This window comes from Balaenoptera ricei, chromosome 6, assembly GCF_028023285.1.
Source record: "Balaenoptera ricei isolate mBalRic1 chromosome 6, mBalRic1.hap2, whole genome shotgun sequence".
Lineage (NCBI taxonomy): Eukaryota > Metazoa > Chordata > Mammalia > Artiodactyla > Balaenopteridae > Balaenoptera > Balaenoptera ricei.
In genome coordinates this window covers 88,726,542-88,749,638 of record NC_082644.1, presented here as the reverse complement: position 1 = coordinate 88,749,638, position 23,097 = coordinate 88,726,542, and the positions used below count along the sequence as shown (strand labels likewise).

At 39.0% G+C, this 23,097-nt stretch overlaps 1 protein-coding gene across 1 annotated transcript in view; it reads right to left on the bottom strand.

Annotated features, from left to right (window-relative positions):
* Positions 1-643: 643 nt before the first annotated feature.
* TDRD7 (tudor domain containing 7) overlaps positions 644-23,097 on the bottom strand; it is a 95,080-nt gene continuing 72,626 nt past the window's right edge. Inside the window, exons 10-17 of the mRNA XM_059925122.1 lie at positions 22,332-22,534; positions 21,172-21,306; positions 19,317-19,403; positions 12,377-12,511; positions 9,980-10,090; positions 7,571-8,073; positions 3,525-3,685; positions 644-1,115 (exon numbers count right to left, since the gene is read on the bottom strand). Of these exons, the coding sequence (XP_059781105.1) occupies positions 895-1,115; positions 3,525-3,685; positions 7,571-8,073; positions 9,980-10,090; positions 12,377-12,511; positions 19,317-19,403; positions 21,172-21,306; positions 22,332-22,534 (1,556 nt within the window). The 3' untranslated portion in view covers positions 644-894. The remainder of the gene's footprint in view (positions 1,116-3,524; positions 3,686-7,570; positions 8,074-9,979; positions 10,091-12,376; positions 12,512-19,316; positions 19,404-21,171; positions 21,307-22,331; positions 22,535-23,097) is intronic.

Sequence of the window (23,097 nt, the reverse complement as noted above, 5' to 3'; positions counted from 1 at the left end):
CAGACAACTAGTTATATGCTGTGAAGCTCAGTGAGATCTGGGCAGCACGAGGGGCATAGTCAAAGTACAGTGCAGTAGGAGGGGCACCAGGGAAGGCTTCATGGACAGCCTGGGAGGTCAGGGAGGATACTGACAAAGAAAAATGGTGGGGAGAAAATGAGCTGCAGGCTGAGGGAAAAGAATAAGAGTGGTCTGGAGGGAAGTGGGGCTTCCATTAGAGTATGAGTAGTCCTAGATGAACATGCATGGGGTTTGGGAAGGTCCAGTGTGGCTGGCGCAAGGAGTAGTAGACAGGGAGGTTGGGCAGGGAGACTGTAAAGGCCTGCGTTTTCAGTCCAGACTCTCTGGGCAATAAGCCACTCAAGATTTGGGGTGATCTGGGGTGATCAGGACATGCTGGTTTGCCTGGGCTGTTCCTCCAGCAGCACCACTAGCAATGCTGGTGGGCTAAAGACTCAGGAGAGACTTCACATGGTGTGGTGACCACCTGCTTTGGGACCCACCACTACTCCAGGGTAGGGTTAAGTCACGGAATTCTCAGTCTAACTGGAGAAGAACCGAGCACCACAAGGAAGACAACATGAATAGAAAGGGAAACTCTTCACCTGAAGATCATAAAGCCTAGAAATGATAAGATAGTCAGTTTTTGAACTGATAAACATCTTTATTCTAATATTATAGTAATAATTCAAGTGCAATTCTCTTTGAAAAGTCAACTCTGTTAAAACAAAACTTGTTAAATATCTTTCATCAAACCCAAGCATATTCTTTTCAATCCCGCACAGCAGTCGGAGCCATGTAGCAGAGGTAAGATTTTTTTTTTTTAAAGCCTACTACATTTTGTTATTGCTAAAAAAAAATCTGAATTAGTTGTCAAGGTCTCAGAAGCAGCGATTAATTGACTTTTGAAAGCTCTACCAGATACTCTGACATAAAATCATGAATCCAGATATCTGTGTCTGGCAGTGATGTGTCCACTAAATAGACCACTACTTTCCGGTCCCAAGGGTTAGTGTTTTCTATAACTGTCTGCACCAATGCCACCAGAGGTTTCTTCTCCACATGATTTCGAAACACCATCGAAGCCTCCTCAGACCACTGGCTGCACTTCACTCCTAAGAGAAAGGGAGTTCGCAGATCAGTGAGGGGTCAAATGAGCCTTTCTTTGATCCATTATAATGGAAAACTATTTAGTCAGTCCCAAAGTAGTTAAACATACCAGCTTAGACTTGCCTAACTGAAAAACAGATGCTGAACAATCTTACAACAGTCTTGCTTATAGTTTTTCTATTCTGAATGGGGTTATTTCTGTAAACCTTCACCAACAGACACAAATTTCATTTGAGATTTAATGCTGGGCTATAAAATGAAGTTATAATAATGACTGCCCATTTCCGTAAAGTATATGTAGATATATACTGATGGGGAATGAAATATCAGTATCAATGACATTTCTCTTATTTACAGATTTTTTTCCCTGATGAACCAGATATAGTAAAAAAAGAAAAGAAGAAGAAGAAGAATTAATACACTTAACAGTATTTAAAATTACATACATCACCATGGTAAAAGCACTGGATTGAAAGTCTGGAGACTCAGTTACTATTCCCAGCTCTTCCTCTATCAAACGGTATGATCTTGGGGAAGCCAGTTGATTTCTCAGGCCTCAGTTTACTTCTTGTAAAATAAAGTGGTTGGACCAGATGAATTTTAAGTCCCATGCATTTCTAAATCCCCATGACTTTTAAACTTGAGAGCTCAAGTTAGAGAATTCTGAATTAGGTTTTAAAACAAAACTGAGACAAGAATATGTATTTTTCAAGAAGTATTATTAAACTAACATAAATTAAGTTCACATATGTTAGATTAGATATACAAATTATGCCCCATAGTGACGAAGGTCTGGGAGTTTCACATATAATTTAAAAGACCTTTCGGTGCAGTGAGTGGGCTAAATTCTTTGATTACTAAGAATTTCCCATGAGAGAAGCCTAGAACTGTCTATAAGCTGCTGCTTCAGTGACTGTAACAGAGCCTGAGCCTCCCAGCACCGGCACGAATTCAGTGAAATGAAGCGGCTGTACAGTCCCCTGCACAGGGAGCACCAGTGACTGCGGCCATGAAGCCGGGGTGGGGATGATGGGGCCACGCGCTCCTCCCTCACGGACACTCCTTCACTGGGCCGTTTGATTGTCATGTTTAACAAAATGTGTTGTTAGAAAAACCTGAACGTTAAAAAGTGAAAATGAAAAATGTAACCATTAATTCTGAAGAAACCATTTAGAAGTTTGAGTTTAAAGCAGATCAATGGTAGTCATGCCATGTGTAAGATGCCATTTTTGGTTCATATCTGTCTACCATGGGAGTTTCCTTTGAATTCTAGTAGGAGACACAAAGAAACTGGCAAATACTTCAAAATAAGGCAATCTCTCTCTCTCTCTCTCTTTCTACCTATCTATCTATCTATCTACATATGTATATCTTCAATAAACGCTGTCAAAAAGAAGAATTTATATATATAATTTCTCTCATTTCTGAGATCAAGTCAGTTCTGCCACTGCTAAGTGTATGGGGTGAGCGGGGGGTGAGGAATGAGGGTTGCACGTGTGGTCACAACTCGCCATATCCCAGCACAGCGGGACCACACAGCGGGACCTCCAGACAACTGGAGGTGTTGGCACCCCTCAGCCCTCTTGGCCTCCGCACCCTCTGCTCATGGCGACAGCTCTCTGGGTGGAGCTTCAGCTAGGCACCCATGCTACCTACTGGTAGAGGGCACACAGATATCTGCACTGCCTTCACAGAAGATAAAACAAATCTCATCAGACAGTATCATAAAGAAGTACCACTCTACACCTATTAACTCAGCTCCTCAGATTTTATGACAGTCAATAGGCTGGTGTGAGTGTGGTGAAATCACACACTTGTGTGTTGTCAGTTGCAATGTAAATGGAAACTCATTTGGCCATGAAAATGGTCATATTCTACGACCCAGGAATGTTTTATAATTGTGAAAGTCCATTACGTAGATGCATTATAATTCCTGCAATAAATTATAAAATATTAATCGCGCAATGTTCTCTTCCTGTTGGTTATTTAAGTTGTCTCATTGTTTCCATTTGTTTGTTTTGGCTAATATATGTAGCTGTGGGTTTTTTTCCTCAATACTACAATAAAAGTGTAAATAACCTAAATGTTCAACAATAGGGAAACAATGATTAAACAGAATATTTTGCAGCTATTAAGAATAGTTATCAGGACCATCAAACAACCACCCAAAAAGTAGTAGTGTGAAAGCAGAATGCAATACTGTACCTGCACGAAGTTTACAGTTTTAGAAAAATACTCATACATGAAATCAGAGACAAAAAGGAATATGGAAAAACAGAAACAGCAGATATAGTGGAAGGGCATGACCCTGAGAGATCATTAAAAATTATCAATAGGCCAATGACTCTGTACCCAGGACAAAACGACAATATATACTACTGTTGTGTCATGAGTCCAAATTCCCCAGAAGTTACCTGCTAGTTGAGCTGTGACTGCTTGAAACGGCAGCTTTCGGAACACGTCCAGCAGGGGCTGCACTTTTCTTATGTTGACTAATTCGTGCTTGCCATAGTCCAGCTCATACACGGACACCAGTCCATTGGTCAGGATTCCTTTTAAAAGCACCCTGTACCACCTAGGTGTGCATTGGAGTAAAAAAGAAGAAAAAAATGCACAAAGTCAACACCTGCTTTAAGGGCAACATTTTTTGATAAAAAGAAAAATTAGTACAAATGTTATTTACTAAAATATAAAACTATGCTGTTGTAGAAGTTTTTAAAGAGACTGCTTCTTCTTTTTCCAAAGGTTACTATTCTCTGCTTTGTCACTGGCTCATTTGATGGAATTTGTTCACTCAATACCCTTTTACAGGCCTCATGGAGCTAATAAAGGAAAACCACCACTAAGCAGGAGGAAACAGTGCCACAGAGGACAATCAGGACAAGGCTAGCAGATCCCTTCACTTTGACGGGGAGACAGGAAATGGCCACACTTCTGGGACAAGGTCCATGTGTGGAAGATGGAAAGAGAGAAGCAAGCGGGACCAGGTATGAAGAATGCATTAATTCAGGGACTTCCAGGCAAGATACCTTAGGGCTATCCAGGTAGCATTTGGACCAAAGGTCTGGAGCTCAGGAGAATGGCTGAAGCAGGAGATACAGGTTAGAGTTGGTAGGGGGTAAGGTCATCAAAATAAAGGTAGTTTATGAAGCTATGAGAGAGAATGAGAATGCTTCAGCAGAGAATGTTTGAAAAAAAGTGAAGTGAGGACAGAATCCTGGGAAACACAAAAATTTAAGGCAAAGGAAGGTTACCCAGTAAAAGGAGACTGAGGAATAGAAGGTAGGTGGCAGCAGGAGGTCCTGAAAAGAGTGGTGCTGCAGAAACCAAGTAGTGTAAAGCATCCCATGTTACAGGGAGGTCAACTAGGATTTAGAGTTAAAAGAAGCCACTGGACTTGGTAATGAGCTCTGTATCTTTAATAAGAATGGTTTCGGGACTTCCCTGGTGGCACAGTGGTTCAGAATCCACCTGCCAATGCAGGGGACACGGGTTCGATCCCTGGTCCAGGAAGATCCCACGTGCCACGAAGCAACTAAGCCCGTGCGCCACAACTACTGAGCCCTCGTGCCACAGCTACTGAGGCTCGCGTGCCTAGAGCCCGTGCTCCGCAACATGAGAAGCCACCACAGTGAGAAGCCTGCTCACTGCAATGAAGAGTAGCCCCCGCTCACCGCAACTAGAGAAAGCCCACGTGCAGCAACGAAGACCCAATGCAGCCAAAAATAAATAAATAAAATAAATAAATTTATTAAAGAAAAAAAAAAGAAAGCTACAAAGAGGCCAACTTCAAACACTGTATGCAATTGGGGGGTTCTGGGAGGAACTCCAGAAACCTTCAGATAAGCCTAAAGTGAAGCAAGCAATTACCCATGAATCACAGAGACAACAGGGACACAGAAAGGTATCATAATAAGTACATGAGCTTTGGGGGCCAAACAGACCTGAGCTGGAGTTCCACTGAGTCATTTTTCAGTCATGTCAACCCTCGGCTCTTTACTTAACCTCTTTGTGCCTCAATTATCTCATGCGTAATGTTTAGTTTTAATTTACTTGTAGAAACAATATATATGAAGTGCCTAACACATTAATTTGGCATATAACAGGCAGTTGGCAAATAGCAGCCATTACTATAAGTATTCTTAAAATGAAGATAAGCTGTGCAAATAAGAACTTTAATTTCAAGAGAAATTTCCATATGTGGAAACGCCAGTTTGGCGCAGGTTGCTAATTCATATAAGTGTAAAAGGAGATAAAAACATTTGGTTTCCACCAATATCACTGTCTTTAAACTGTACAAGGCAAATGACTGATGGTCTGTGCTTTTAGTCTATAAATAAGAGGTACAGAGCTGTGAGGAGAGAACCATCAGGAAACCTATGTGTTGCATTTCTATTTAGCTTTCAACTTTCAAAACTAAGAGCTTAAATAAAGGCTTCAGTTTTGACTACATTACCAATTTCAGTGCAAGGCTACATGTGGATCACCTGGAGATTTTACTTAAAACACAGATTCTGGGGTTCTACTGCCAGAGATTCTGACTCAGCAGGCCTGGGGTGAGGAAGGGGAATCTGCATTTTTAATAGGCTGCCTAGGTTATTCTTAAATTGGGATAGATTTGGAAATCACTGTAATCAAAACTGTACCTGAAATTCCTAAATCTTAACTTACCAGAGCTGGGAACAAGGTTTAGTAAATAGTCCTGGGTTGTAAGCAAGACAGAAGCTCTAAACACTTTACATTGATTCAGTTCATAAAGTTTCCAAAAATATCAGATAATCTGTTCCCATATATAAGACATCCCTTGATTATCTGGGACAAATTAACTGATTAAAGCCCCAGAGTCCTGAGGCAGAACTGTTCGACCCATGGGGGAGTAGGGGTGGAGTCTGAAGTCCCACACTACAGATCTCCAGTGTTCAGAGATCTTTACATGATCCTTCCCTCCAAGTGGCACCTCCCCACCACTAATCATCATTAATCTGCTCCTCAGATAAGAGTTAGCATTAGCTTGGCTTTAACTGTGATTAAACTATCCAATAACAAAGAGTTCTGATGAGGCAAATTGGAACCCATTTATGCTTATGATTGTAAATAACATGACATAGTAAAAATATTTTTTAAAGATGAAAAGCTTGTGACATATAAGTTGAATGCTTTTTAGAATGAGAGCTATTATACTTTTCACTTTTAAGAGTTGAAAATTAGTTTTTTTTCCTCCCATAAAAATAACAAAATTTTATAAATGCCTATACTTGCTATCTTAAGAATGAATGAAAGCATTTTATAGAAAAAAAAATAAGCAGTTGACCTTTTAAATTGACTTTTGGGGTGTGTGTATCGGGACAGGGAGGGTAGGGGGAGAGATTGTTCTTTTTGTTCAGCATTGTCAAATAAGCTGGCACATTTCCCCTAAGAAAGCCGGCAAAGGGAAGGGGGAGGGGGGAGCTTGTGCCATTGTCCAGGGCTTCCTGGAGTGAGCGTATAGCTTGAGGAGCTTGAGCTTCCTTGGGTTGGAACCAGCACATCCTGGGGGCTTCAGGAGAGGAGAGTGTGGATCCAAATGTGCAAACGTGAGAAAACAGACTGAAAGTGCTAAAACAAATGTAAGGAATTATGATTCTCACTGTCCAAAGGCCAAAGAGCAGTGAAATAGGCACTGTTGAACCTTATAAAGGGTGGCACAAGCTCTCTAGAAAGCAACTGACTGCATATATCAAAAATCCTGTAATTTTTAAACAAGTGATTTCTCTTCTAGGAATCTATCTCATAAATACATAATCAGAGAGCTGAACAAAGATTTAAGTTCAACATTATTTGTAACAGTGAAAAATCTGGGAGAAAAAAAACCTACAAAAGAAAATGATAAGTAAATTATGATTTCTCTATATGATGGAATATTTAGTCATTAAAATGTTTATGAAGAAACCTCATCACATGGAAAAGTGTTCACAGAATTATGTTAAGTGAAAAAAGTAGGTATGAAATTATATATAGTAATATACCAATTGTATAAATATGTATAGGAAAAAAACTAGAAGAAATACATAAGTAGTTTAACAAGGGTTATGTTGGTTGGCTGACTTTGTTTTCTTATACTTTTTTATATTTTCTAAATTATCTCCAATAAACATTTTATTTTTAAAATTTAGAAAGTCATAAAATAAAAAACATTATTTCCTAAATAAAAAAATATTTTTCTCACAGGAAAGTAGAAAAAATATTTAAACATTCACTTTAGATATAATTAGGTTTTTAACAGGACTAGGGTCATTAGATTTTTAGATAAATGACATCATTTTAAATATTAGAAAACTGCACATTCACTGGTCTCATTTCACATTCAAAATTCCCATTTGTGCAGTTCCAAGTCCCCCTGCAGGGATTAAGGACTCTTGGTATCATTCTACACATTTTTCTTAGGAGGAGAATAAAAAGCTCTGATTGTCCAAGGACCTACTTATTTTCCACTTTTGCAGCATACACTTGGTCTTTCTCCACTGCCACATGGCGCTCCTCAGACATACTGTAATAGAGAATCATCTCTTCCATCAGAACTTCCAGCTTATGTATCTCTTGCCACGGCTGGACGACAAAGTAGCCCGGGTGACAGGCCACTGGCACGTACACATCCATGTGTTCCCCTGGCTTGGACAAGTGGGCAGGAGGTGGCAGTTCCTCCATGGAGAAAGAGCTGGTGTGGTCTACCAACGACTTTCTGAGGATATCCGAGAGGCTCTTTCTGAAATTCTCTCCAGTGTTGCCCAAAATGGGGGTGTTCGCACTTTTGCTGTTGGGGGAACTAGCTCCACTGGATATGGCACTCAGAAACACATCCTTCTGATGCTTCCACAAGTCTGCGTTTGTAATCTGGCGATTGATACTGCGGTGAGGATCGGGGAAGTTCTTGGGGGTAAATAAATAAATATGTGCGATCCCTCTGGTTTCATCCACTTTTGTAACCTTTGGAAAACACACAAAACCAACTTAAAGAAATCCAAGTTCACGATGAATTCTGAGGTGGTTATAATATTAACTTTAAATATTATAAAACAGTATTTTGCAAAGAACCCAACTTGCTAAAATCATTCTATTTGAGGTCAGATGAATTATCTATCACAGCTGTAGCAATGAATAAGCTCGTAGGTCCAAGCAGTCTAGAAACCAGCGGCAAACTTATGGAAATGGAAAATTTACTAACCTCTAAAAACTGAGACTATCTATGACTGGCTAGAGGTCATTATCACTGAGAGGGAGTGATTCTATATATCATGATTAATTTTTTTATATTAATGACATGTTAAAACACTCAAAGAAGAAAGAGTAACCCAATGAGTCCCCACGTGCTCATCATCCAACTTCAACAATAAAAAATAATAAAAACGGCAAAATGTCCTATAAGAATTCTGCTTAATGCTGGTGTACCCTCAGACAGGGAAGGGAAAGAAAAAGCTTTGACCTTCACCATACCCTTTGGGATCTTTGGTCCAAAGTCCTTGTTTGGTCCTAATATCTGCTCTCACCCCTCTCCCTTTCCCCCAGTTACATGAGAGGAGAGGGACCTTGGGAGAAAAAGAGGAAGAAAGCTCCACTGAATAGGCCAAAATTACAGTCACCATTTTGCACCTTTTGCCCAGGAGACCTCTGAGTACCTGGCTAGCTTTTTCTGTCAGAGGGGCGAATGTGTGTACGGGAGCACCACACGGAGATAACTGGACTGTGCTGCCGTGTGTCCCGAAGGGCTGGGTGACTGTTAATTCTTCTCATCAGCTCCTCTGGTTTATCTTAGGAATAACAAAAGTGAGACACTTCTAGCCACATCTATCTTTTACCAAATTGGGCTAGAAATGAAAGGCAGGAACACAGGCATGAAGACAAGGAGACACCAGCAAGGCAATCCTTCTAAAGTAATTTACTTTAAAAGCTTCTCTCCTAGCAAGAGGAGTCTATTTAAATTCATCCTTTGGAGGGCTAATGAAGTACTGACTGCTAATTCATTTTGATATTTATGGTACAGAAACACCGTTTCAAAAATCAACCATTAAAAAGATTTTTATTGACTACCCAATACCCTGGCTTTAGGAGCTGAAAATGTAGCTGAGAAACAATATTCATGTGGCAATTGAAGAATATAAAATGGTATATAACTGTGTGATTGCACATGATAAACCCTAGGGGAGAATGAAGATAGGAAAATCAGTGTGGGCGAGAATAAGTGAGAGGTCTTCATGAAGATATTTCTCAAGGACATTTCAGTGTTAACATTGTTAAATGCTTATATAAAATTATAACACTATGTACATCAGTTAAAATAGAGAAATATTATCTTACATTTCTATTTTTGGAAATATGAGCAGTGTTTTTGATATGAACATGCAAGAGTGTGAAAAAGAAACGAAATAAAGCAGTTTAAATAAGTTTTAGGAAGAGACAAAAACCAAGATTACAAGCAAATATTTGTTTATAATCCATTTTACTTTAGGGATAAAAAAAAGAAATACTGGACTTACTTAAATGGTCTTTAGAAACATTTATCAAGAGATACATGGTCCTCTGTTGCAGACTTAATTCCTTATCATGGAGCAAAATAGGAGCACAGAACTATCTGCTACCTTATTAATAATCAAAAAATTATATAAAGGGTTTAAAAATAACACTGGAGATATAGGATAAATTCTTAAATAAAAATTAAACCATCAAATATCTTATAGCTACACATGTAACCAACCTCCTGACTATAAAAGTGTGTCGGAGGTGAAAGCATCAGTTTACAGTAAGATAAAATTCTCTCACAAAAACAAGTGGAAAAAAAAAAGTGAGTCCTTCTGGCTGACAGCCCCCTTTTATCAAGACCAATAAGATAACTAACCTTAATGCTACAATCTGAGCAATTCAAAACAGAATCTCTTAGCCAAAGCACAGCATCTGGTGTCCACATGCCAATAGACTGTGGAAGATCTGCTAAACAGCACTTTATAGCCTGAAAAGAAAACACAATGGAAAAGAGGACACACCATCTTAAAATAGGTACTTATGAGTAGTGTCAATATTATTTTCCTACAAGTCAAATGTTGCCAAGATGGAAAGCAAGCAACAACAATAGCTAATAATGACAATCACAGTTCTCAGGCTGGAGCATCTGCTATGTTCCTGATCTATTTATATTACTACCATTGTCTTTACTCCTATCATGAGCCAGGGTTTTATACCAGGCACTTCACATACTTCTCACCCTACAATACTTCTGCATGGCAGGCCAGTGTTGTGATCTCATTTTACAGACGGTGAAACAGACTCAGAGATACTAACTTGTGTAAGATCACAAAGTCGTGAAGACAAGATTGGGACTTATATCTAGGTCTTCCCTCTATGCCCAACTAAAAAAAAAGTGAAGTGTCATTTGGATGAAATCTGACTCCTGTTGTAAAAATCTCTGTGGAGGTTTCCTGATGAATGAAGCATTTCCTGAGTACCCCAGGCATTTGTACTTACCTTTTGAAGGAGGTAGTAATGAGAATTAAGGAGGGTAAGAAAAACTAAAACCCAGTGATACCTAAAAGACTCATTTTCCCTGATGCTTTTGACCTCCCACCATCACTGCACAAGCTTCTGCAGAATGGCTACACCAGGGAGGAAAAGGTAACCCCAGGGACTCCCTCCAGTCTCATGGAAGCCTTTGAATTGATGGAGGCAATTTTGGGCAGGAGATGAAACTTACTTCCAGGATTCCTAGATTTCTTCTTTCCTCTCTGAGCTCCAACCTCCCTGTCATACACCCTCCCTTCATCCTTGGGGGCTCCAAGTCTCCCAATGTGCCCCCTGCATGAGGCACCTTTCTGGGTGGGGAGGAGGTCACTTAGAACAAAGAGAGCAGACTCTACTAGTGCAGGTGCCAGGTGGGCAAAGAGGGAGTGAGGCGGGCCAGCTGGGGCCCACGCACTGGAGAGCACAAGCCCTGCAGAGGAGAACGTCACTTCCCAAGGTCCCACAGAGCACTGTCTCATAAAGAGGACTGCTCAATAGAGTCATGTTTTCTAGTTTGTCAAGAGAAGCTAGAAGCAGACAACTAATTCACATTTTAAAACACTTTACGAGCCAAGGGCCCAGACCCAATATTCATGGGTCAGCCTTGGCCAACAGGCCATCAGTTTGCTACTCTGAACCTCTTGGGGAGATGTTGTTAGCCAGAGGCTTGCCCTAGCTGGTTTTAAAGGTTCCCCCAACTTCACATCTATCAAATAAAAAATCCAGATAAGATTAATAGAAAAAATTATAGTGGCTTTTACCAAGAAAGTACACCTGTGTAACTTTCAGACAGTCAGAAGCAGTGGGACAGATACCCCATCTCCTCCAGCCCCAGAAACCTTTTCTAGGTAAGGCTGGCCCTAGATGGATGTTCTACAAGGGGTACAGAGGCCAGGGTGTTATCAAGTGAAAGCAGCACTTAAAGGTCTAACAATTTTCAATATTATGCTGAGCAGCAATAAGAAAAAATGTGATTCTGAAAATTGGCTTGAACTCAAGTTAAACAGCTTCTCTGTAATAGTCATTTTAGGAAAGGCAACAGTGACTGCAGTGAGAGAAATTATAAAAGCCATGCTAATTATGGTCAAGTACTTTTTATTCACTGAGTTTTGATGCATAAGACATCTTCTGGTAAATATAGGTCAAGGGGTCTCTTGAAATTATAGAATGTTGAACAATTTTATTTTCAAAGCATGATGGATTTCTGTACAAACTCTACTTCTCCTAAGTAGGAAATAGTTATTAATAATTTTAATTAATTCAAAATAATTCAAACTTCTTATCATCTTGAATTTTTATCAAGAGAGGAAAGATAGACTGAAGTTAATCTTTTCACTAAAATCTATGAGGAGAAGGTTAAATATAAACATATATCCAAAGAGAATGGTTACCTAATTAAATTAAGAACTCTGGAAGTAAATATTTACATATAATATCCTGAAACTGTGTAGAAGCCAGCATTGGCATCTAATTATTAAAGTGGAACCTCTAATTGGACAACATAGCCTGATGACTCAATATGCTTGAAAACAAACATTTATCAAACAATATTCTGTAAGTCTGACTGGTCCTCTTGTCTAAGCAAAATTTTACATCTGAAAACCAGTGAGCCACCATTTGGGTCATTTCCAATTTTGTTAAACTCAATCATCACCAAAAACTGAGAGAGCATCTCACAATGTGATTATGAACACATCCAAATCCCTTTCAGCCGATCACCTAGGCTTGTAACATATAGTACCTGAGGTGGTACTGCAATCATTTCTTGGAGAAACCGAGGGGGAATTTCCCTGAGCTCGGACACTTTCACAGACGTCACAGTGCCAGAGTCCAGGAATTGAACATCAAGAGCCCGGCTGCTGTGAACATTCGTGATCTGCAATGAGACAAGTGTTGGCTGATTTATTAGCATATCCAAAAGGCCAAAATGCTTCTGTGCAATTACATTTCGTACAACTCTAAAATGCATATAAAAAGCAACAAAGACTATCAGTGTTGATTAAATTTTCTCTTATTTTAAAATGTACTTATTTACCAAATAGATATTCTTTTATAGTAGAATTGATTTCAACATCTTGCTGTTAATTCATAAATATACTAATAATTACTATGTTTTCAATTCTAGGATACTACTGATTATAAAACAATTTGATACATTATTATATACTGCTGATCATAAGATACAGTCTGTTCTCCAAAATATTAGGATGTGAGGAAAAAAAAAAAACTACTGTGTCTTAGCAATGAGGAAATAATAGAGAGAATTCAGAGACAGAATTTTACTTGTAGTAGGTAAATACTATGCATTTTTTTTTTTTTTTAGAGTTAAACTTGGTCTTTTTTAAAAAATTAATTAATTAATTTTTGGCTACGTTGGGTCTTCGTTGCTGCACGCGGGCTTTCTCTAGTTGCGGTGAGCGGGGGCTACTCTTCATTGCGGTGCGTGGGCTTCTCATTGAGGTGGCTTCTCTTGTTGCGGAGCATGGGCTCTAGGTACGCGGGCTTCAGTAGTTGTGGCTTGCGGGCTCTAGAGCCCAGGCTCAGTAGTTGTGGTGCACGGGCTTAGTTGCTCTGCGGCATGTGGGATCTTCCCGGACCAGGGCTTGAACCCGTGTTCCCTGCATTGGCAGGCGGATTCTTAACCACTGCGCCACCAGGGAAGTCCCAATACTATGTATTTTTAAAACATGACACATTTTGGTATTTTATAGCTTAGTCAGAAAGCCCAATGATACTTTGTGTCATTTGTCCTAGCTAAAAAATTGAACTCAGAAAGTCATAATTCAAAAATGGGAACATCATTAATCATTAGAGAAATGCAAATCAAAACTACAATGAGATATCATCTCACACCAGTCAGAATGGCCATCATCAAAAAATCTACAAACAATAAATGCTGGAGAGGGTGTGGAGAAAAGGGAACCCTCTTGCACTGTTGGTGGGAATGTCAATTGATACAGCCACTATGGAGAACAGTATGGAGGTTCCGCAAAAAACTAAAAATAGAACTACCATAAAACCCAGCAATCCCACTACTGGGCATATACCCTGAGAAAACCATAATTCAAAAAGAGTCATGTACCAAAATGTTCATTGCAGCTCTATTTACAATAGCCAGGACATGGAAGCAACCTAAGTGTCCATCGACAGATGAATGGATAAAGAAGATGTGGCACATATATATAATGGAATATTACTCAGCCATAAAAAGGAACGAAACTGAGTTATTTGTAGTAAGGTGGATGGACCTAGAGACTGTCATACAGAGTGAAGTAAGTCAGAAAGAGAAAAACAAATAACGTATGCTAACACATATATATGGATTAAAAAAAAAAAAAGAAAAAAGAAAAAAAATGGTCAGAAGAACCTAGGGGCAAGACGGGAATAAAGACGCAGACCTACTACAGAATGGACTTGAGGATACGGGGAGGGGGAAGGGTAAGCTGGGACAAAGTGAGAGAGTGGCATGGACATATATACACTACCAAACGTAAAATAGATAGCTAGTGGGAAGCAGCCGCATAGCACAGGGAGATCAGCTCAGTGTCTTGTGACCACCTAGGGGGGCGGGATAGGGAGAGAGGGAGGGAGGGAGATGCAAGAGGGAAGAGATATGGGGACATATGTATATGTATAACTGATTCACTTTGTTATAAAGCAGAAACTAACACACCATTGTAAAGCAATTATAGTGCAATAAAGATGTTAAAAATAAATGGGTAAGTTACACACTGAATGAAAGCAATAATTACCTACCTGTGGCCAAATGGCAACAACACAATGTAAGATCCTGGATGCACCTTTAAATGCCCACAATCTCCCCTAATATGCCCCTAAAATGCCATTGTGACACTTGCCATTGTTAAATATTTACAGTGGCCAAATATAGCCCCACTGGGGTGGTTATCTGGGCTGAGATCTCACGCCTACAACTGCACTAACTGATACCTAATCGTGGTGGTGCCTTCGGTATGATGACTGTTGAGAACTGGGTCACTTTCAGCTTGGAAGTCAGATTCGCCAAAAGTGAAGCCTTTTTCTACTGCCCTAGAGAATGCTTGATTAATATAATAGCATAAATTTTTAAATCTCTTAAGACACGATAAACACAAACAGTTCCATGGAAGAATATTTTAAAATGTATTTGTTTATTCAAACATACATACTGAACATATATATTGGTATGGATGGTATCTGTTGAATGCTTGTTATATCCAGGCATAATTAGGCTGCAAAGATATACTTCCCCTTCTCAAAGAGCTCCTAGTGCCATGAGAGACGACACAAATACACAACCATACTATAATGTAGTAAAGGCAATTATGAAGTTGTGCTTGGGGTACTGTGAGAACACAGAGGGTGGGTACCTGACCCAGCAGGAAGCAGGTGTTAGGGCAAGCTTTCAGGAGGAGGAAATGCCTAGAATTGGTACTTTTCTTTAAAAATTTACTTTTTTTTCTTATTTTAGTAAAATGCCTCCATTGTAGAAAATTTAGATACTTAATGATATAAAAATCACTTGTAATCTACTATAGTTACAATTATCCTTCTAGTTTTTTTTTTTTTTTAGAATCAATTTTTCTTTTTTAATTATTAGCACCTTTTAAAATTATTATTTATTTATTTATTTGGCTGTGATGGGTCTTCGTTTCTGTGCGGGGGCTTCCTCTAATTGTGGCAAGCGGGGGCCACTCTTCATCGCGGTGCGCGGGCCTCTCACTATCGTGGCCTCTCTTGTTGCGGAGCACAGGCTCCAGACGCGCAGGCTCAGTAGCTGTGGCTCACGGGCCTAGTTGGTCCGCGGCATGTGGGATCTTCCCAGACCAGGGCTCAAACCCGTGTCCCCTGCATTGGCAGGCAGATTCTCAACCACTGCGCCACCAGGGAAGCCCTATCCTTCTAGTCTTTTACCCATGATTCACAAAAGATTAGATTTACAAGAATTACAAAATATTTGTAGATACTATTTCATAGTTGACTGCTTTCCACTCAGTGTCTCATAAAAATATTTCATGTTGTTTGTCTTCTATGTCATTTTAATGTTATTTAAGTCTATCATATAGATACATTGTGACTTATCAAATCACTTTGGTTGGATAATTTAAGTTGTGTAAATTTGTTTACACAAATTTGTTACTTTAAGAAATAACCATATTTATTGGGCATTTGTATTTCCTTTTTCACAAACTGAAATTTCATAAATTTCACAAATTTATGTCCTTTCAGAGCTGCACCTTAAATGATGAATGGGAGTAAACCAGGTTGGTAGGAGTCCAGTTAGGGGCGAATCTGGACATTTCAAATAGAGGGGAGAGGATGGGCAAAGGCACACACATACTTCTTACGTGTGGGGCCTACAAGCATTTTGGTTACGTTAGAGCATAAAGTGAGAGGCCGGGCAAGGCAAGAGGTGAGGCTGGGAGACAGGCAAAGGCAAGGTCTAAGAGAACCAGATATTATGCCTTCAAGAACTGAGACTTTACCCTGTAGATGAGAAGCCAATGTCAAGCCTTAAGTAGAAGAATGAGATAGTCAGCTTTATAAAATTGTTGGTGAGGGCTTTGGGATCAGATAGATTTGGTTTTAAATCTCAGCTCTCCCACTTTCTAGCTGAATGACTTTCCTCATCAGTAAGAACGGGGATAACAGGGTTTTGTGAACATGAAATGAGATCAGTCATGTTTAAAAAAGCATTTAGTGTCATGGAAACAGTAAGTCTCGTCATAAGTTGGATGTATAATTATTTGCATTTTGGGTTGCTACTCTTAGTGGTACGGAGCTCAACTAGAGGAAGACAGGAGTGAAGGCAGAGGAACCAGTTGGTGTGGTACTGCAGTGTTCCAGGCAAGAATTAACAAAGATGTAAAATCAGCAGTGTTTGGTGATTAGTTGCACTTGGGGCTGAGGAAGATGTAGGAGTCAAAGATAACTCTTAAGAAACAGCCTGAATGGCTGCATGAATGGAGGTACCACTAAAATAGAGATAAGGGAGAAAGGTAAGGATGGGGAAAGATAATTTTGGTTTCAGACATGTAGAACTTAAAAGAGTTTGTGAGATGGACAATTAGGCTGGCTTTTTGCTCAAATCTGCAGCCCATCAAGGACTGGAAAACAAATTTGGGAGTCATTAGGGCCAAAATGGTATCTGAAACTATGAGATAGGATTACCTAGAAGGATGCAGAGGCCGAGAACAGTGATGAGCCTGGACAGGACTTAGGGACACTGACATTTCAGAAGTGGGGGTGGAAGGAGGTTTGGGTGAAAAATAAGAGAAGGAATTATTAGACTATCATGAGGAAAATTAGGATTTGATAACATGGTAGCCTAGTGAGAAGGGAATTCCAAGTTTCAACACTGTTCGATGCAGCAAAGAGGTGTGGTAGGACAAGACCTGGAAGATACTAATTCAACTGCACAATTAAGATGCTGTTCACAAGAACAGGCTCTGTGATGGAGTGTGGGCAGAAGTCATGTGGCAGTGACTGAGGACTGACTGGAAGATGGTGCAGAGTGAATGCAGACCACTTCTACAGGGAAACAGGGAGAGTAATGGCCACTGCACTGAATAAAGTTGGTTGGACGTACAGAATAAGTTCGGAATGTATAGGCACTAAAGTTTAGACAAGTTACAATGTCAAGAGCAAATACATCACTTAAACACAGGATCTGCTTTTCATTAATCATCTTTCTTTCCTTAACTTTCTATGCATCACTAAGAGAATGAACACTTTTGCTACCTCAAAAAAGTAGATAATACACAACTTGATAGTAATAAAAATAATACTAGATATTTATCTAAAGTATTTGAGCATACACTGAGAAGGTATTTTTGCCAAAAAGGCATAGCCTGATTCCACACATGGAGAAACTCAAGTTGAGAGACACTCTACAAAACACTGCTACTCCTCAAGAGGCCACAAACAACAAAGACTGAGCAACTGCCAGGTTGGAGGAAACTAAGAAGACATGACAACTAAATACGTCTTGGGATCCTGGACCAGAAAAAGGACATTTGGAGGACAATCTGGGAAATGTCAGTATGTTCTGCAGATTAGTTAATAATATTGTACCAATGTTAATTTCCTGATTTTGATAATCGTTATGTAAGACGTTAACAATTGGAGATGGTGGGTAAAGGGCATATGGGAACGCTTTAAAATATTTTTGCAACTTTCTAAAAGTCTGAAATTACTTCAAAATAAAAGGTTAAAAAATTAAGTATTTGTGCATTTATACATTATACACTAAACAGCACAGAGCTTTAAAATTCAGATAATGTTGTGTTCTTTTTAACAAATAATGTTTTGAAGTTTATAGCTAAGCACCCAAATCTTAGTCATGTAACTCCAGATCTCAACTTTCTGACACACATTCACATTAATGACAATAATTATTTCAAAACTGAGGCTTTCATTAAAGTGGCCATGACCAAGACTTACTTAAATAAATCAGTACAATTAAGTTATCACAATATTGCTATGCAGTAATAAAACTCAATAAAGCAATGATTCTTACTTAGGGTTGGTTTCTTTGAGAATCTTAAGAAAATTATGAATACTTTCCCTCCAAAATACATAATACACACACACACACACACACACATAATTTGCATACAATTGTGGGGGAGGGGTCCAGGCGCTCCCTGTAAGCAGAGGTCTTTGCACCTAGGTTAAGCACCACTGTGGAAAAAAAAAAAAATCAAGCCCAGATTTGCAATTTTACTAACTGGGCAAAACAGATATCAAAAAAAAAAAAAGAAGAAGAAGACGAAGAAAAGAAAGAAACCACAAAAATCCAAAACCTACCTTTGAAAAACATACAGAGATTTATGACAAAATATAACAAACCTCCTTATAAATTCATAACTGAGCTTGTAAGAAAATAAAACAATTATTAGGCCCTGGAAATAGAGGAATATGTGAACGCTGAAACCCAAGCCATCCTGGGCAGGGGTGAGGGAGGACATGAGATGCCCCCAAGAAGCTAGAACGCTCAAAGGGCTACCCCTTGAGGGAGGGGTAACTCTGGAGAGCAATTAGGCATTCCCCATGCCCAGAAATTCCACTCCTACATATGTACCGTGGGAGATATGCACAGGAATGTTCACGGTAGTGCTGTTTATAGCAAAAAATTCGACACAATCTAAATATCCATTGTCAGAAGAATGGAGTGATAATGTTGGCATATTCATACACTGTTACAGCATATAGCAGGGAAAACAGATTACATCACAAACATAATGAATGAAAAAGCATGTTATAGAAGAATCAATACCTCTTACAATTGGTGTAAATTTTTAAGACATTCATTCATTTAGTTATACTTTATTCATGTTTTTACTATAAATATTATATATACTATTCACTTCTACATTTTAAATATCTCTATATTGAAATATACAGATAGTAAAAGTATGTGTGTATAGACACAAATATAGTAAAAGTCTAAAGCAGTGAATAGGAAGGAGAAACACCAAATTCAGCTGGTAGCTCCCCCAGGGGTGGGAGTAAAAGAAAGGGCTGCAGACAGGGAGCATCAACTGTATTGGCTTTATGTATCATGTTTTATTTCTTAAACTGGTGATGAGTATATGGATGCTTACTCCATTTTTTAAAAACCTCATTTATATGTCTGAAATATTTCATCTTAAGTTTAAAAAAAGTCAAGTGACTGATTTTACCTCTACTCGTAACCATTTTCCTTTGCAATGGAAGAGGCAGATTTTCCCACAGAAGGGTAATGAAACGAAGTACTCAGAGGTCATGTGCTGCAAAACAGAAACGCATGACACTTATTACTCTCGGCAAAGAGCACGTTGCTACACCATGAGAAAAACACCGCTGTGGCACAGGCAAACTGCTTCACCCGTGTGTGATCAGACTTTCGGCGAGGTGCGCGCTGCAGTGGACGCAGCACATGTACAGGGGTTGGAGGGCTTCTGCCTCGTTTCTCATATGTTGGTGGCAGCCATCTACCCTCCTTCCTTGCACATGGCCCATAAATCAGCCTTGTTAAAATGTCTAAAAATGTTAGCATGGAGGTCAGTATAATTCATCCAGGCTCAGGCACCATCAGTTAAACACAGAGGGAAGATGAATCCGATAAAATGAACAGCCTGGATGAAAGGGAAGCAGTTAGGCTAGCTGTTCATAAGGTCTCCTCTTTTCATCTTTTAACATTCAAGATTCAAAGATAAGATTTTAATCCAAAACAAAAGAAACGTTATCAACACAAATATGGATATCAGTGCCAGTTCAATGTTGTTCAATGTTTTCATCCTCCTCCTCTACTGTAGCTTGAAATGGGGGACCTGCCATTGCCTCTTTCCTTCAGGGTGAATGTTTCTACTCTCCCCAAAGGCAATGTCTCCTTCCACTTGAGTTTCCAGTGCACTAAGAACTATCAAGAGTGCTTTTCACCATTATAGATTATAAGCACATGCATGCAAATGAGCAACTAGAGTCACCCTCTGGATGTCTCAGATTTCTCTAGGATAGATCAGCAAATCAAACTTAAGTAATGACCTTGAGATACAAGCTAAGACATCTGTAACAGAGAAAGAGGTAAAGCTATAGATCTAACGTCTCGATTCTAGGCTGTAGTCTAAATACAAGTTTCATCCAATTCAGCAAATATTTTGGAATACCTATTTTATGTAAGACACTAGATAACTTACTACAGTACCTATATGAATTAGGTACTTACCAGAAGCTGGTGAGGCTCAGTCTCTGCCCTCAGGAAGCCTATACTCTAGTAAAGCAAACAAATACCCAAACAGCTAAAACAATGCTGCATACAAGCGTCATGAGGCACTTGGGGTGCTCTGTAGGTCAGAGGCAAGGGTTCACTTCCAGGTGAGGGGGTCAGAGGTGAAGCGGCATCAGAGTTTAGTCACTTGGAAACCACAGCATATTGTGGATTACAACTATAATGTCCAAATGGAGGTAAGGAAATCCCTTTAGGACCTTAAAACAAAACCTCTACAGATCCTGATTCAGAAAATAATACTAGAATTAAAGGGAAAAGAGATTACTAATAAATGTAAACTGCAGAACCACATTTTCCAAGGCGCAGGTTCTCTCAGGGACCATAAAGAGGTTGGGGAGTGGTGCCTCGGAAGTTTTCTTCTCCTTCTAAGTTCCATGGTTCCGTCTTTGCCCAGGCAGAGGAGCCAGCTGCTCGAGCAGACAGTCACAGGCAGCTGCACTGTAGGCTCATCAACTGCACCTCGTGAATGACAAATCTACCGGTTGTTGAGCAATTTCTATGTGCCAGGCCCTGTGCTAATAAGCAGCCTTGTGACTAGTCCACATAACAATCCTGTGGGTACTCACTATTATTATCCTCATTTTACCATGCAGAAACTAGTGGGGATTTTTGTTTTTGTTTTAAATTCTGAAGCCTGGGGCTCTTACCCTCTATTTTAGAGAGTCTACCTTAAAATATACAAAACTTACTACACATGTACAATTTAGTGACTCCTCTTGTTTGCAATGTTAGGACTCATCTTAGAGGTGGATGCTGCTTGGCCATACCTTACAATGAAAGTATTCCTCTATCTTATGCAGAAGGTCGTTGAGCTTGTTCAAACCCTTACAAGGCACCTGGCAGTAGAGTGTGCCGTCGGAGCAAATATTAGTCACTCTGACATTTGTGTACATGGCATCGACCTGAAACAAAGGACACACCAAGGATGTGAGAACAGAGTGCAGCTCTTACCTACCTAAGGGGATCTACCTAAATAGCTCATTGAAAGTTTCTGCGCTTTTCAATCTTCTAAGCAAGCTGGAGGACAGATAGAATGAAATTCGTAACGTAAATGTGAAAAACTAGTTTGCATACCACTCTTTCCAAAAGGAATATCTGGTATCATTTGTGTCAGGCACAGAGTAGACATTTTGCATACATTATATTATTACCACTTTCTACTGTCTAAAAGGCTAAGAGTATCTTCAGCTCTGCTTTAACTCTGGTTTATCTTCTCCCCATTAATTTAGAAAAAGAATTATTATATAAAACATATTTTTGCAGCATTAACAGAAATGAAAATAAAAAACTCTCACAAAATCAATCCCATTATCAGTTTACTTTCTAATCCATGTCCATGGGCCACAGGAATTTTTAGTAACTTTTAAAAATTATAATCACAGTAAAGGTTTAATTTTAGCCATTTTTAGTCAAATCATAATATAAAGGCAATTCACTGTTGTTCTACTTATTAAAACAAATATTTTCCCAATGTTGCTATGAAGCCTTAAAAATGATCATTTTTAACATCTCATCCTATTCTTTCGAGTGGCTGCTCTATAATTTATTTAAAGGTGTCCTTTCCTACAGACATCTATGTTCTTCACATTTAAAAAATGTTAAAGCTAGCAATTTAATAAGCATCTTCACTGATCTAATTTTCCCTTCGTTTGAATTATCCTCCCTTATTATCTTTGCAAAATAATTTCATATAAAATTAATATATGCTCATTGTGGAAACTGGAAAATAAAACAAAAATCCAATTCTTAATAATTACTATTTATATTTTGGCATTTCCCCTCCTTTTTGTTCCCTTCCTTCCTTTTTTTTCCCAATACATACATAATCTGTCTCTATCTAGTGTTAGCCTAAAATGTACAACGTTCTTTTCTGGTGAATTTCTTTCCTGCGATACTCGTGAATAGACAACAGTGGTCACAGTGGTACCTGAAGGTGAACCTCTAGTGACTTGTCACATATGGCCTTTAAGCAGGTGGCATTGATGTTGATGTCATCTTCTCCTGAGGTATCGTACAGAACCACCAGTGGAATATCAGCTTTTTCAAGTATTTCCACTGCAAAGATCTTTCCACAAGTTAAAGATTCAACCACCTTCACTAAATCAGGATCATCACTTAGAACTTCCAACCCTGAAAAATATTGAATATTTAAATTTCTACTTAATTAGAAGAATCATTTTAAGATGCAGAGATTGTGTTTGTTTTGGCTACTTATTACAATTATGAATCTACTACAAAATTCTTAAATTTTATAGGGAAGCTTTGTTATACAATCTTCTTTATAGTATCCACCCTTAGGTTTAAAAATATTTATTATAACATGAATGCCCTTTTGAATGATTACACGAAGGCGGGCAATCTTAAAACAAGAAGAAAAGTTGATGATCAATCTGAATTTCTACTTTAGGAGAAACAGCCTTCACTTTACTTACAAACGCATATTTAAAACAAAAAGACTAACATGTAAAGAAGTTGTCAGCCAATTATGTCTGCCAGTCATGTATTTGTAACACTCTTGCTAAAAATATACCCTTGGTTTCTTCATTTTCGAATTAAATATGCACAATTATTTCTTCCATGAACATGCACTTATTGAAAATTTAGACAACCTCCCCCCCACCTTTTCATTCTTTCTTTTTAAGTAAACCATCATGGCCCTGAGGATACCAAAGAACTTACGGATTTACGAAAGG